Below are 16224 nucleotides of genomic sequence, written 5' to 3' on the forward strand. Positions count from 1 at the left end.
CTCGTGTTCCTCGGACATTCCAGAGAGCAGGTGACTGGGGTCTTCTCTCTCGCCCTTTTTCATTTTTTGTAATATTCTGAGTCTGATGGGCTTGTGTCTGGCAGATATTCCGAAGAAGCGGCCGAAGCTCGGCTCCAGTGCCTCGGCTCGGATCAAAGAGTTGAGGACGTTGGATCCGACAGGTCTTGGAAGGTGCTTCTACAACTGGAACGCCTTCATCTTGCAGTTCTGGACTCAGTCACAGGTAAGTGAAAACGTATCTTCTGAGTATTCCGAATTTCCCCTGACTTACTTTGTTTTTTTTTTTTTTTTAGATGCAAGCCCGCCCTAATCTCGGGATTATTCACGAGCTCCCTCGAAATGATCGAGCTCGTCCCTCCCCTTAGGGCGCCACGAAGTTGAAGGCTCCTCCGCGGTCTGTTCTGAGCCTAGGCCGTCCAAGAAGCAAATGGTGGTGAGGAAGGAGAAAGAGCCAGCAAGTCTGCCCCCCCCCCGTCGTCGTAATTCCCGACCCAAAAGAAAGGGCTGAAGAGACGGCCCCGGAAACTCAGGCGGCACCCGACTCGGCAAATGTTGAAACGGACGTTCCGAGACGAGAGGAAGAGACCAGGGCCGCATCTTCCAGAGGGGAAGGTGAGACGAGGACCGCATCCTCCAGGGGGGAGGAGACGAACCAGGAAGGGCCGTCTGTCCTGCAGCAAGTGGTATCGGGGATGGTTCCCTGGGCCTTAGCCCACGGGGGCGAAAGAGAGTTCGTGAGGCTCTATAACGCCCCGTCATCGCAAACCGTCAGCCATGCAGCGAGGATGCTTTTTGAACTCGCTCCCTGCTTGATTAAGGCCAGCAAGGAGCTATCCTCAACTCATCGGCTGCAGACCCTTCTGTCAGAAGCCGAAGGGCGACGCGAGGAGGCCGAAATCCGGGTCGGCATCCTGACAGGCGAGGCGGCCCTCGCCCGGAAGGCTGCTGAAGATGCGGGAGCAGAGGCGGCTTCCTCCAGAAAAGCCTTGGATGAAGCGAGAGCGGAGGTTGCTCGGGTACTGGCTCTGCTCTCCGAAGCTGAAGAAGAGAACCGGCGAATTCTCGCAGTCCATGCTTCGTGCGCAGATGACTTAGCTCAGGCTAAGCTTGAGGCGGCAGAGCACATTCGTCAGGCCGACGAGAAGGCTCGGGAGGCCGAGAAGGCCAGGGACCAGGCCGTCCAAGCTTTCCTTGAGTCGGCGGAGTTCGAGGACGAGAGGGACCGCTTGTTCCAAAGCGGATATCTGGAATGCGTCAAGGATATAAAGGAATCATTTCCTGACCTTGACCTTTCAGAAATCGAGGGTGGAGCAGCCTCGGAACCCGAGAACCCGGACGCCGCTGCCGAAGACACTGCTGCTGGGGATGAGGCCGGTGCATGAGGACAGTTACCAGGGCCCTTTGATTTTTTTTTATTCACTTTGATGTATTCACACATTGTATTTGTATGTGCTTTGATGAATGAAAGAAAAATGCTTAACTTTATTCATTGGCTTTAATCTTTCTTAGTTCAGAGTCTTTAAACATTGAGTACCGAGCTAAGGATAGTAGACCTTGAGGTGTTCAGCGTTCCAAGGGTGAGGCAATGGTTGTCCGTCTAGGTCTTCTAGCCGATACGTTCCTGGTCGTATGGTGCCCGAGACGATATAGGGTCCTTCCCAATTGGGTCCCAGCGTACCCGACCCAATTTCCTTGGTGTTGGAAAAAACTTTCCGGAGGACCATGTCTCCCATTCGAAACCTTCTAACCTTAACTCGAGTATTATAGAACCGAGCCACTTGTCGTTGCCGCACCTCAGTGCGCAGCCGCGCCACCTCCCTTTGTTCGTCTAAGAGGTCGAGTCCGAGTGCAAGGAGTTCTTCATTCTCTTCTGCATTGAATGAGGTGATTCGAGCCGAAGGTAATCCGACTTCAACGGGAGTGACGGCTTCCGAGCCATAAGCTAGTGAAAACGGAGTCTCTCCCGTGGCTGTTCGAGCTGTAGTTCGGTAAGCCCAAAGAATTTTCGGGAGCTCTTCGGCCCATGCTCCTTTGGCCCGGCCAAGCTTGGTCCGAAGATGTTGCTTGATAATCTTGTTAACCGCCTCAACTTGTCCGTTGGTTTGAGGGTGATGAGGTGAAGAATAAACGTTTCTGATTCCGAGGTTGTCGCACATCTCGCGAAAGCTCCTATTATCAAATTGCCTTCCATTGTCTGTGACAATTGTACGGGGTACTCCGAATCGGCAGATAATATTTTTCCACACAAACTCGGTGATCTTCTGCTCGGTTATTTTAGCTAATGGCTCCGCCTCGGCCCACTTCGTGAAATAGTCCACTGCTACCACAGCAAACTTGGTCTGACCTTTTCCCATAGGGAGAGGGCCTATGATGTCGACACCCCACTGTGCGAAGGGCCAGGGACCAGTCATCGGCGTCAGTGCCTCGGGGCTTGCCTCGGAATTGCCGCGAATCGTTGACATTTGTCGCATTTTTGGACGAGTTTCGGGCGTCGTGTTGGATAGTGGGCGAGGTAATATCCTGTCGTAGGACCTTATGGGCGAGAGACCGCCCCGGAGTGGTTTCCGCAGATTCCTTCATGGATTTCCCGTAATACATAGTTTGCCTCGCTGGGTTTGAGGCACCGCAGCAATGGGGCGTAGTAACCTTTCTTATAGAGGGTTCCGTTGAGTATGGTATAACGGGAGGCTCGGATCTTAATTCGTCGAGCCTCGGCGCGATCCTCAGGCAACTTTCCTTCGTCAAGGTATTGACGGATTGGATCGATCCAGGATGGTTCCGAGTTGATAGTATTGACGGCCTCGCTAATTGGTTCATCTATACTCGGCTTATAGACGTATTCGACAGGGACGGACATGGGTATATCATCTTCATCGGTAGGCGAGCTTTGCTAACAAATCGGCTTTGTTGTTTTCCGTGCGAGGGATCCGAGTGACACGACCGAGTTGAAATCCGTTGATAAGTTCCTTTCGCTTTCGCATGTATGCCCTTAATGGTCTTTTCCGTGTTCGGTATACACCAGAATTGATTGACAACCAACTGAGAGTCGCTGAAAACACTGAGGTGCGTGACCTCCATGCTAGCGGCGAGACGGAGGTCGAGTAACAACGCTTCATATTCCGCCGTATTGTTCGACGCTTGGAATCCAAGTCGTAAGGCATACTGTATATAGGTATGATCGGGGGTTTCCAGCACAACCCCAGCCCCACTTGCCTTCGAGTTGGAAGAACCGTCGACAAACAGTTTCTAGGGAATAGGGCAGGTAAGGGTCGAGGGAGCGGTTGTTGTTGGAACTGCAACATTCTTTGGCATATCGTTGACCGGGAGCTTGGATGGTGGTGTTCCCTCGGCGATAAAATCGGCTACTGCTTGCCCTTTGATTGCTGCCTTCGGTCTGTATTGAATGTCAAATTCACTCAATTCGATGGCCCATTTCGTGAGTCGGCCGGAAGCTTTCTGCAACACCTGGCGAAGCGGAAGATCGATCATTACGATGATGGTATGGGCATGAAAGTATGGCCCGAGTCGGCGAGAGGAAGTAATTAAAGCCAAGGCCATTTTCCAGGCTTGGGTATCTTGTTTCCGCATAATGCTTTGACGTAGTAAACCGGCTTGCTTTCCTTCGGACCTCGTATCAAGGCCGAGCCAACCGCCTCGGACACCGCTAGGTAAAGGAGCAGAGACTCCCCGATTCGGGCTTTGATAAGAGAGGTGAACCGAGACATGATTTTAATTGTTGAAATGCCGCTTCACATTCTTCCGTCCATCCATTGTTTGTCTTCCTTTCAATTGTTTTAAGAAAGGGAGACATTTATCCGTGGCTCTGGACAGGAACCGATTAAGTGCTGCGACTCGTCCAGTCAACCTTTGGATATCCCTTATGGTTTTAGGGGATTCCATATCAATCAAGGCCTTTATCTTCTCAGGGTTTGCCTCTATTCCTCGCTGACTAACCAAGAAACCGAGGAACTTTCCAGAGCGCACCCCAAAAGCACATTTATTCGGATTCAGCTTCATCCGAAACTTTCGTAGGGTGGTAAACATTTCTTCCAAATCATTCACATGATCTGCCGCGTGTATACTTTTGACGAGCATGTCATCAATATATACTTCCATGGTTCGGCCTATGAGCCGAGCAAAGATCTTATTAACTAATCTTTGATAAGTTGCGCCGGCATTCTTCAGACCAAATGGCATCACTCGGTAACAATAAAGGCTTCTGTCGGTGACAAAGGTAGTTTTTGATTTATCTGTCTTATGCATCGCAATTTGATTATATCCTGAATAAGCATCCATGAAGCTAAGGAGCTCATGTCCGGCGGTACTATCTACTAGCTGGTCTATCCTTGGAAGCGGAAAACTATCCTTTGGGCAGGCTTTATTTAAGTCAGTATAGTCAATACAGACCCGCCACTTCCCGTTGGATTTCTTTACGAGCACGACATTCGCGACCCACTCTGGATAGTATACTTCTTCTATGAAATTAGCCTGGAGGAGTTTGTTGACTTCTTCTTCGATGATAGCGTATCGTTCAGGGCCGAGCGGTCGCCGCTTCTGTCGGATCGGTCGATACGATGGATCGATGTTGAGTCGGTGAGTCACCACAGAGGGGTCGATCCCGGGCATATCTTCATGACCCCAGGCAAAGACGTCGGCGTACCTACGGAGCAGGGCTATCAGCTTTTCTTTCAAAGGGGACTGCAGAGACGAGCCAATTCGTACCGTCTTGGATCCATCTGTCTCGACCAAGGGGACCGAGACAAGATCCTCGACCGGCTGTCCTCGTTCATAATTCTCGCCCCGAGGGTCCAACGATTCGATTGTTAATATGTTGGTCGGACTTTTGTCGGCGGCTCCTTTTACGGCTATCATGTAACATCGCCTTGCATCCTGCTGGTCTCCTTTGACAATTCCGACTCCCGACTCGGTCGGAAATTTCATTGAAAGATGGTACGTGGATACCACGGCCTGGAGGAGACTCAATGAAGGTCGGCCGAGTATTGCGTTGTATACCGATGGTTGATCGACGACCAGGAAGTCTACCATCATCGTCGTCTGACATGGGGCGCTACCAGCAGTGAGTGGTAACGAGACAATCCCTTCAGGCAGTACCTGTCCTCCGGAAAAACCGATCAACGGGGTCCGAACTGGGCGCAGTGTGGACCGTTCGATCCCCATTTTGTCGAACGCCTGGGTAAATAACACGTCTGCAGATGACCCCGTATCGACGAGTATCCGAAACACTTTTCGGTTAGCGATAGTCAGGGTGACAATCAATGCGTCATCGTGGGGGTGGTAGATGCCTCGGGCATCTTCCTCTATGAACGAGATGCAATATCTTTCTCTTTTCTTCTCCTTTGGTGGCCGATCGATGATCATGAGATCGGACTGAGGCTGACTAAGTTTTCTTGCATGACTCCTTCGTGCATTGTTTGAGTCGCCCCCACCTTGTGGACCGCCGATAATCGTCCGGATTTCTTCCATAGGCTGGCTCTCGGTCGGGCGTGCCTCAGCCGCCCTAGCTTTAACCATATGTTCTCTGAGTCGGCCGTCTTTTATGAGTCGTTCGATCTCTTCTTTTAGGTGACGGCAATCACTTGTGTTATGCCCGTGACACGGTGATAATGGCAGTATTTATCCTTGTTCCGCCGATTAGGTTACTCCTGAGCTTACTGGGCCAGTTAACAAAGCCTTCGTTTTTTATTTCCATCAATACCTCTTCCCGAGTCTTGTTCAGGGGAGTATATGTGGAAAATCTTCGATCCGGCCGTTTGCCTGACCTTCGCTCATCACGCGCTTGATCATCCTTGCGTTTCCTTCATCCGGCCGAGTCGGCTTCCTTTTTGGCCGACTCTTTGGCCAAAGTTTTAGTTTCACGCAGGATTCGCGCTTCCTCGGCATTCGCGTATTTATCCGACCGTGCCATAAATTCTGCCAGTGTATCGGGCGGGGTTTTGTCTAGAGATGTCAGGAATGGCTTATCTCTAACTCCTTGCATGAGCGCATTGAGAGCCGTTTCTTCTGAATGTTTCCGAACCTGGAGGGATTCGAAACTAAAACGCTTGATATAATCTTTCAATAGCTCTCCCTGCTTTGGAACTACGTTGTTCAGATGTGCAGGAGGCTTTAACTTCTTCTTTCCGCCGACGAAGTTGGTGAGGAAAGCGTCACTCAGCTCAGCGAATGAACTGATGGATTTTGGTTTCAACTATTTGAACCACAGTCGAGCTACGTCGGTCAATGTGAGAGAAAAGGCCCGACACATTACTGCATCCGAGGCATCATGGAGCTCCATATACGTTCTGAAGCATTCAATATGTTCGGTCGGGTCGGTCTTGCCGGTGAAAGGAGTGATTTGAGGTAATCGAAACCTCTCGGGTAACCGGGCCTTCAGTACCGAGTCCACGAAGGGGGACGCCTTCGCTTCGGACCCGGTTGAGAATACATTCCGGCCGTGCTTCATGTCCGCCATTTCTTTCGCCATCTCTTCCCGCACTTCTCTTTTAAAATTCTGAATATCGGCTTTCCAAAGTTCACTACTATCTGCCGTGCCTTCCATGGATGGGCGATTGCGCCTCCTTCGCTCTATTTCGTGCCGGAGATCAGTCGGGGGCAAGGAAGCATTGGCTGACTGTGCTGGAGATGGTTCTGATCCACCTTGGGGTTGGCTCGGCCGGAAAGACTGCGGCGCGGAAGGTTGAGGATCAACCGCCGTAGTTGGTACGCCCTTGAGGATGCGGGAGCGGCTGCACTTGTTGCTGATACATTCGTTCCAGCATCTGCTTCATCATATTCATATCGGAGCGGATTTCTTGAACCTCCTTGTCCAACCGACCATCGTCGTGACCCCGCTGATTGTTGCTTGTTCCGGTCGCCCCTCGTCGGCGGTTATTAGGTGGGTTCTGGGCTGCGGGAACCGCGACTGGACCCGCTGGCCCTGTAATTGCATTCTCATTCAAATCTTCTTCTGGGACCGTCCTTCTAGTCATCACCATTGAAATCAGTATAGAGACACGAGATGGCTTTTTGTACGTTCCCACAGACGGCGCCAAGCTGTTGATGCAAATGTCCGGTTAAAGCTGTTGATGCAAATGACCGGTTACTCCCCTTGGACCTCCGTGTACCTGCATAAAAAGGGGACAAAGGAGACCCTGGCTTGAGCAGGGGACCCTCCGATGCCAAAGTCAGGCCTGGATTCTGGGTCTAAGAGTATTGAGGAACTTTTTAGAGAGAATTTGTTTCGTACCTCTCAAGGTGACAGGGATCCTTCTTTTATAGCTGCTGGGGCCTTTGTCGCACAAGGATTTTCCTCCTGATATTGAGCGCGGGATCTTCTCCTGGTATCACGGAGATAGGATCGTGCCCATCTTGAGCCTTCATCCGATCCCGTGAGCTTCGGGGTCGGAGATCTTATCCCAAGATATCCGGGATGAGGCCCGACCTAGCGAAACAAAGGCCCGACCTAGCGACGGTCGATCTGGCAAGGTGGTCCGCCCGACGCATGCCCGGGACGCTGATGAGTCGTCCGAACCGACTCAACCTTTGTCTCGGTTTAGCGAATCATGCCTCGGATTTGACACATCCTTCGGTGACCCGAGGCATTAAGTCCGAGTCTTCGGACTTGTATTTTTTGCCCCCAACAGACTCGTCTGCCTGTGGCCACCAATCGAACGGTTAAGATTTCGCTGATCAGTGTAGTTTTGCTGACTTGGGCTATCCGTCGAAAGGTTCATCAGATGGACGGCTAAGATTCACCCAAATGGACAACAACATTAACAAGGTTGCGGCTAGTACGCACCGTGACTGATATTTTGCATGAGTTATGGACCAAACATGCAGCAAAGGACCGAATGATCCGATTCATCCCGTCCAGGCCAAAAGATGGACGGCTCTGATTAGCACGCGAATTTCCCGAAACCCTAGGTTCTGTGTGGATAACCACGACTTTGGTGTGACATCCAACCAGTACATCTCCATCGCCCGTTCATGAACCCAAAAATGGAACTCGACTTCGCGGTGCCACCAAAAAATGTGTTTTATCCGGGCCGTATATCCGTTTTGATATCTCATTTTACAATAATATCCAAAACTCAAGTGGACCACAACATAGGAAAATAGAGGAGAGACCTTCTTGGGGCCACTGAAGTTTTAGATTTCTTGGGGCCACTGAAGTTTTAGATCAATCTGATATTTGTATTTACCCTTCGTCAAGTTGTATGTGATCTTATGAACAGGTTTGATAGCAAATAAATGTCATGGTGGGCCCAGTAAGGTTTTAAATGTGAAGTTTTATGTGGTGTGGTCTACTTCAGGTTTGGATCTCCGGACGCAGATTGCGTTTACTCATTCTCCTCTGAAGCCTCTAACGGGCAGTTCTGTGGGTGGGCCCACCGTGATTTATCTACATCATTCATCCCTTCTGTCAGATCATCTTAAAGTATGTGCATGAAAATGAGGCAGATCCATGGCTCAAGCGGACCACACCAAAGATGAATGTTGCATTTGCATTTAATGCTCTTGTGCATTTAACGTAACCAAGCTCATTATTTGGTGCGGTACGACTTGAGCAATAGACCTACCTCACTGTTTTACACATACCTTAAAATGATATAAGGATGGGATGGACGGTGTGGATATATGGATACATCACAGTGGACCTGCCTACAGAACTGCCTGTTCGTGAATAGCTGGGGTAGGACGAATACGCGTCCAGATCTCCCTCATTTACCATTTCAAGATGAGCCGGTAAAATGGATGTGCATATAGATAAAAATACATACATCATGGTGGGCCCACAATTGTGATCCTAAAATATGAGGAAGATCTAAAATTCAAGTTAGCCATATGACAGGAATCGCCATATGTCATCCAACCTGTTCTAAAGGTGATTCCAAAATGCAAATATCAGCCTCTTTCAAAACTACTATGGACCTAAGAAGATTTTAACGGTAGTGATTTCTAGCTTCACTGATTACTGTAAGTGGAGTTTACTTGAATTTCAAATACACCTAATTTTTAACTCACGTCTTAATGTAAGCTGGTGCAATGGATGTACAAAGTAGATATAAGAAGTATCACGGTGGACCCTACATTACTTAGGGTTACAGGAAATTCAGGATACTCTGATTATGTGGGCCCCATCCAACAACAAATGCTGGAAGAGCATGAGTTGTCCGCATCCAAAGCAAACCGTGAGAGAAAAGAGGAGTTTGTGTTAAATAAGGAAACGTTTATAAATACGTTATTTTGATTTTAAATGATTTCCAAAGGAGAAGGTTTAAGTCCAACCGGTGGGACCATAATTCAGAGTCTAACCAGTAGATAACTTCCAACCTGTCTTGTCTGTGAGGCATCCACACCGTCCAAATGGGTTATCCCATCATAAAGATCAACGTTTTAAAGAAAGATCTATATCCATTCATCTAGTGTACTAAACTGTATATACATTGTTTTATAAGGTGAGTCCCACCTGATGAGTGGATGTTACTGATTGTTTCTATAATTAATAATCATGGAGGAGAAAACCTGATGGAAGGGTTAGATGTCACAAGAGATTGGAAGATGTAATCTGGCTGGACCGTACCTTGTTGTCCAACCGGTTGTATTTGATAATTTCTCTCTCCAGAATTCAAAGTTTTAATACAGATATTATCTTTCGAACTACGTTAAAGAGCGGATTCGGTCATGTCGGGGTAATACCGAGTTCTGTCATGCCGTGACCGTGGGGCCCACCTTGATGTATTTTTTGTATATCCACTCCGTCCATCAGTTTTTACAACCCATTTTATGAAATTTAACAGAAAATGAAACATATCCAAACATCAGGTGGACCAAATAGGAAACAGCAAGACTAATGACGTCCGGCATTGAAGCCTTCCTAGGGCCCAATGTAATTTTTATTTTCCATCCAAAGTCTTGATAAGATCACTCAGACCTGGATGAAGAGAAAACAGAAATATCAGCTTCATCCAAATCTTTTGTGGCCCACAAGTAGTTTTTAATGGTCAATCATCACTGTTTCCTGTTGTCCATCTGAGATTTGGACCTTCCTTATTTCTTTTCCCATGACCTAAAATGATCTCAAAAAATGGATGGACGGCATGGATATACAACATATACATCAAGGTGGGCCCACGGTCACGGTCTGACCGCACTCGGTATTACCCGACCTGACCGAATCCACTCCCATTATCTTATAATCCCCCCTCTCTCTCACAGAGTCCTGTGTGACGTGAAAATGGTGCGTGATTTCTAGAAGGCTGATTGGGTTTTGGTGGAAGATCGGCCCCACACGTGCCAATATGGTGGTACGTATCTGAGATCTGGTCCGTTCATTGTTGAGCCCCACGACACAAAAATCATGTCAGTATTTTATCCATGGCTTATACAATGGCGTGGCCCACCTGATGGCTAACCTATATTCTTCACGTGCTGCTTTGGCACACGTGTAAGAGTACGATTTGAAATCCTGCTCGTGGCTGAGGTTGCCTTGGGACCCATGATTAGAAAAGTACTGGGTCTGGACCTTTCATCTGGTGGACCCCAACATGATGGTCCATGGGCCAAAAATCATTTTACTCTTAAATATGCAGACTCGTCCGAGTCGAGTCGGTCGATCTGAGTTGACTCGGACTCGATCCGTGCAGCCGCTAGCATCCCTTTCGTGCTTCTAATTTCAGTTGAGTTTCCGTGTTTGGATGGCCTGAGTTTGGATTAGATAGAAATGAAGATTTTGATGTTTTCCTTTGATTTCTATTCTTGAAATTGCAGGATGTTACAAAAATAAAGATAGAGATCAGCATCGATAATGCAATGGAAGCTACAGTGGGCCACGCAGAGTTTGATCAGAAAGAATATGAACGATGTGGATCTGATTTGAGTGAGTTGATTTAATTGGCATGAGTTACGGTCGCTACGATCAAATCACATCGCAGTCCATATAATCATTGTTCTTTTACACATGCCTTATCTTTGCTATTAAAGGTTATTTGGGATTGTATATTTGACATGTATCAGCATTTTGTGAGTCTATATGCGGAATTGCAATGACTGTGCTATGCATCAGATAGAAGATGAGATGCCGAGGTCTTCCTCTCCTTACACCCTTTAAAGAAGCTGTAATAAGGCCTAAACTTCTATCGGTGGTGTTGGATTGGAGACCCAGCCCTGTTTTATAATGCAGAGACAGAAGAGTTTGAAATCCATCAAAACTCCTCTCCCTAAGGCTCCACACAAATTTGACAATCCTAGTTCCTCTAGAATATTGTGTGTGTATCACAGTTATAACACTCTACCCCTTACACGGATTTCTAAATGTATCACAACTTAGTGGAACCCACTGGTATACCCAATCACACTTTTCAACCCATAGGACAATTCAAACCGTTAATCAATAAGGTCCACCTTATAGAATTCTTACACAATTACCATAGAATCCAGGTGAATTAAAATTAATTATTATATTTGGCAGCTTGTAATCGAAATTCATTAAAAACTGATAATCGATCGGAATCATCACATTGTGTCTAGCATTCTGTATTTGAAAGAGAGATAACTATGACCTACGAATAAGTGGTAATCAATGGTAATAGGAATCCATGTAAAAAGGGCATGTTTGGATTCCAATTCACATCAAATGCACTCCTCTCAATTACTATGGATTCATGCTTCCAAACAACCCTTTTGTAAAAAGGGCATGTTTGGATGTACCCCATAATTAGAATTGAATGGAATGCATAAAAAAAGACGGACCACACTATCGATGGATGCTCCAAAGAGGCCCAAAACTTTCATGGAATCACCACATGTTAATTGTCCAATATGCAGACAATCCAGTTCTTGAATTAGATTCAGAAAGAATGGCGTGGCCCCCTCGCCAGCCAATATTGCATGATGTTTGTTCAAGTAATCGCCTGGGGTGGGGCCCATTCCCAACATGACTAACCATCTTCAATCAGGAGATGTTTTCATATTAGAATTCCCCTTATACATGTGAATGTATCACATGTAACAATGTATCAAAAAATTCATGCTATAATGGAAATTGCTATAGGACTGTACTCAACTTCTGTTATTGATTCCTGCAGTATCCGATATCATCCGAAAACCCCACATTCCAAAACCTCGGCCGCTAAAAATGGTTGGACCAGACCACAAATCTACAATACAGAGGACCCACATAAAAGATCCGACGGGTTCACAGCCCAAGGGACCCACAACATCTGCTCAATACATTACAGTATGAAATTATACTTCAGTTTCCAAATTTGGAAATTCTGTTCTTCATGTATTGAATTTCCGATTTTCTTCACTAAGTATTCTTTATATGAAAAAAAATTGTACAGACAGTCGATTTCAGCAAACTGGAAATGAGTTCGCTTCGGAGATATTGCCGATTCTACAAACTTGTGAGTTCTTTACTGCTGTGGTTGATCGATTACTAACTCGAACAACTCGAGCACCATTTTTCAATCCTTTGTGGTGTAGCTCATGGTTCATTTTGTGGGCCACAGGTCGGGCATGACCTCAAAATCACACCCAAAGAACAGCTGGTTGATGTTGTTCAGAGGCATTTCGCGCCCCAGGTATTAATTCATGTGTGCTAGTGTATGTTCTTGAAGGAATTCTAATATCACATGTAATCTAAAATCTCAGTCACTCTCACCATGTGTGTGGCCCATGGCACGATGATCGCACCAGTTTGATGCCCAAACTCTGCTTGAATAGCGAATGTGAACCATTGATTGTTCGGCGATCCCTTTCTTTACCTCAGACACTCCATTCAAGTGGTTAGGATCATCTGATCGAAGCAAATTTGGGCTATCATTCGACATGATAGGGTGATATTTATGCATTATATTAACATATGTTTTATTTGAACACTGTCGCCACTGCGGTTTCTCTTCTAATTCTCCATTTTATGTGAAACCAAATCGCTTCGATTGTACATAAAGCGATTGGATGAAATGCAGGTCATTGTCGAACTTGTGCAGGCTTTTAAGAGACCGAAGAACACAGATGAATGATCCACAAGATTGCACATGCATTTGATTATAACTAATCAAGACATGTTTCTTTCGCAGTTCGTAGTTATTTTCTCTAACAAATTGAGTTCTTGGTTTTTTATTTCTCCCCTTTCAACATAATTGTTATTTGAGTTTTCCCAGTTAGAGGTTTTTAAAAGTGTGTTTGGATGCAATATCGAATTAAATTGCCATCTATTAGTCTAATAAACTATGTAAAATCAAATTACAATTCCTCATCGCATGCCTAATGAGGGGTTCAGAATTGCAATTGCATTACTTTTAAGTTGGATTTGAAAGAAGCCTGATTGAAATTTGAGGGCTAATTCCTCATTTTAAGAAGTCGATCGATCACAACTCAGTTCATTATTGTAATCAAGCGTGGTCCCATGTTAGCGAAGTGAAGCAGTGAAGAACAACAGTTAAGTGGATTGTGTTTGGATTAAGAGAATACTCTGGAACATGTCTCGTTTTACACTTTGCTTAAGAAAAGTAATTGTGGAATTCCATTTCTATTTCTAAGATTTTACTTAGGGCTTGTTTAGATAAATTTAGAAAGAAGGAAAAAAAAAAACATTACATTACATTTAAGGAAAATCATAGATAGTGTCATCGGTGAAATCATTGTTGGATTCCTCAATTTTCCATTCGCCGAGGATTTTGGGGTCATTGGATGCCTGTAAATGGGGTTAGGTGTGAATGACTTTAGAGGTAAATGGTTTAAAAATGCATGTAAATCATCTACAACTTTTAGCCTCATTTGATTTCCCAACAAAAGGTTATGATTTCATTTATATGCTCTCCATTTACAGCCCTATGGCTTTATTTTCAAAGATTGGCTCCTCATTTTCAGGAATTTAATAATTTGTAAGCTATCCAAACACAAATAATCATTTACAGCTTACAACCAAACAGAATTTATACCTGTAAATCATTTATCACTTAAACCATTTACAAGCATTCAAACCACTCATAAGGGTTTTCATATTGGTTCACGATCCATCTAAGCTGGGAACCATGATTTGCACAGTTTGATTTGAATTTCTTGTAATTACGTGTGCATTTTCTAAGTAATCTCTAAGTGCCTGCTTATCATCACACTCTGCTAGAGTATCAAAGTTTTTCTCTTTTCTTAGAAACAAAATACAATAACCATACATTTTGTTGAATTTCATAAAACATCAGATTTGCATGCATTGAGATAACATATTCAGCACACTTACATATATATAGTCCATACATGCATGTGGACCATCAACATACCAAAAAACAATCCATATTTAGTTTCATTCATGAACTTGGGGAAGTAGAATGCGTTGGGCTGCACCAAATTAGACTGGTCAATTATGAAATACTATGAAATTTCAAGATATTTGGTACAACCAAACGCACCCAACATAGATTTTGTTCTCATTTTACTTTATTCATTGTAGATAGAGAAGTTGGGCCCAGGCTCGAATTTCACAAGGGAGGATTCTTCTTCTTTCTTAGGTTCAACGTCATCGTGATAGACAGAAACATTGGGCCTGGATCGAAGTCCTTAGCAAATTACTTGTCTTTGTTCGGTTTGGCATCATGGCGATAGGCCGAAACATTGGGCCTGGGCTCAAAGTCATTAATGAAGGACTTATCTTTGTTGGGCTAACATCATCGTCACACATGGAAACATTGGGCCTGGGCTCGAAGTTTTTATCGGAGGACTTATCATGGTCAAGCTCGATGTTGTTGTTGTAGACGGAGACATTGGGCCGAGTTTCAAAATCCTTACTGAAAATTTCTTTTTTGAGCCTGTGACATGGGCATCCCAAGGTTGGTTTTATCTTTTGCAGAGGAGAGGATTTGTAAATCGAATACGGATCCTCTCATCCACAACGCCCACATCATAGGCCCATGAAAAAGAAAATTTAGGCAAGAGACATTGGTCCGAGTTTCAAAATCCTTATTGAAAATTTCTTTTTTCATGAGCCTGTGACATGGGCATCCCAAGGTTGGTTTTATCTTTTGCAGAGGAGACGATTTGTAAATCGAATACGGATCCTCTCCTCCACAACGCCCACATCATAGGCCCATGAAAAAGAAAATTTAGGCAAGAGACATTGGGCCGAGTTTCAAAATGCTTACTGAAAATTTCTTTTTTCATGAGCCTGTGACATGGGCATCCCAAGGTTGGTTTTATCTTTTGCAGAGGAGAGGATTCGTAAATCGAATACGGATCCTCTCCTACACAACGCCCACATCATAGGCCCATGAAAAAGAAAATTTAGGCAAGGATTTTGAACCTCGGCCCAATGTCTCCATCTATGACAACGACGTCGAGCTTGACCAACATAAGTCCTCCGATAAAGACTTCGAGCCCGTGCCCAATGTTTCTGTTTGTAGTGACAATGTTGAGCCCAACAAAGACAAGTCCTTTATTAAGGATTTTAAGCCCAAGCCCAATGTTTTGCTTTCGTCATGAATTTGCTGGTGATCATTGCATCCTTCCAGTTAGCTCCTGGGACTTCTCTTGCAGCAAGTATGCTTACAAAGTACAAGGAAAAAAAAACATGAATTATTTGAATCCTATTTCAAATAAGATTATAATTTATTTTATCTCTTCAAATCAGGATTTGCCACAATCTGTTTACAATGTGTGTTTGTTATACATTAATGATGCTGTAGTAAAAGATAACCATCCTCCCCAAAGCAGCATCAGTAAGCTGTTTAAGATATAGTCATGCTCATTCATGGAACTGTTATTTTCAAATATAGTAAATCAATAGGGCCTGTTTGGTTACCATCAAACTATAATTTGGACATACTAATATGAATGAACGTATTTGACCAACTACGGCTTCTCTGGATAGGCTTGTATGTATAGAGCTGTATTGATTATTGTTTGTTAAACACCATGTCCAGACAACCACATGTAGCTCTTGTACACATTCAGCATACTAACATATGTGTGCATGCAATGCCTGGCTCCTATCTGAATAGGCTTATATGGATAGATGATCATGTAGTGATTGCTGTTTAACAAACATCAAGTACGAATATACATATGTGATTCTTGTACACATTCACGAGACTGGCATATGAACTTGCAGCTTTCTTGTAGATCAATACCATAGCACATGTGGGCCACTTAAAAATTCATGATGGCACATGATGAGTGTGTCAAGGTATACCCCAACTGACTATT

General features: G+C 45.1%; 1 protein-coding gene across 1 annotated transcript; it reads left to right on the plus strand.

Moving 5' to 3' along the window:
* Positions 1–10245: 10245 nt before the first annotated feature.
* On the plus strand, positions 10246–13647 carry LOC131218234 (uncharacterized). The gene is made up of 6 exons (XM_058212912.1): positions 10246–10328; positions 10792–10900; positions 12108–12259; positions 12366–12428; positions 12534–12605; positions 12975–13647. The coding sequence occupies exons 1-6, from the start codon at positions 10323–10325 to the stop codon at positions 13044–13046; spliced, it is 474 nt and encodes a 157-aa protein (XP_058068895.1). The 5' UTR covers positions 10246–10322; the 3' UTR covers positions 13047–13647.
* The last annotated feature ends 2577 nt before the right edge of the window (positions 13648–16224 follow it).

Source organism: Magnolia sinica, chromosome 11 (genome assembly GCF_029962835.1).
Source record: "Magnolia sinica isolate HGM2019 chromosome 11, MsV1, whole genome shotgun sequence".
In the NCBI taxonomy this organism is placed as follows: Eukaryota; Viridiplantae; Streptophyta; class Magnoliopsida; order Magnoliales; family Magnoliaceae; genus Magnolia; species Magnolia sinica.

Coding starts and splice junctions, on each gene's coding strand:
- LOC131218234 (XM_058212912.1), top strand. Junction 10,901..12,107: donor ACGATGTGGATCTGATTTGA/GTGAGTTGATTT, acceptor TGATTCCTGCAG/TATCCGATATCATCCGAAAA. Junction 12,260..12,365: donor CATCTGCTCAATACATTACA/GTATGAAATTAT, acceptor AAAATTGTACAG/ACAGTCGATTTCAGCAAACT.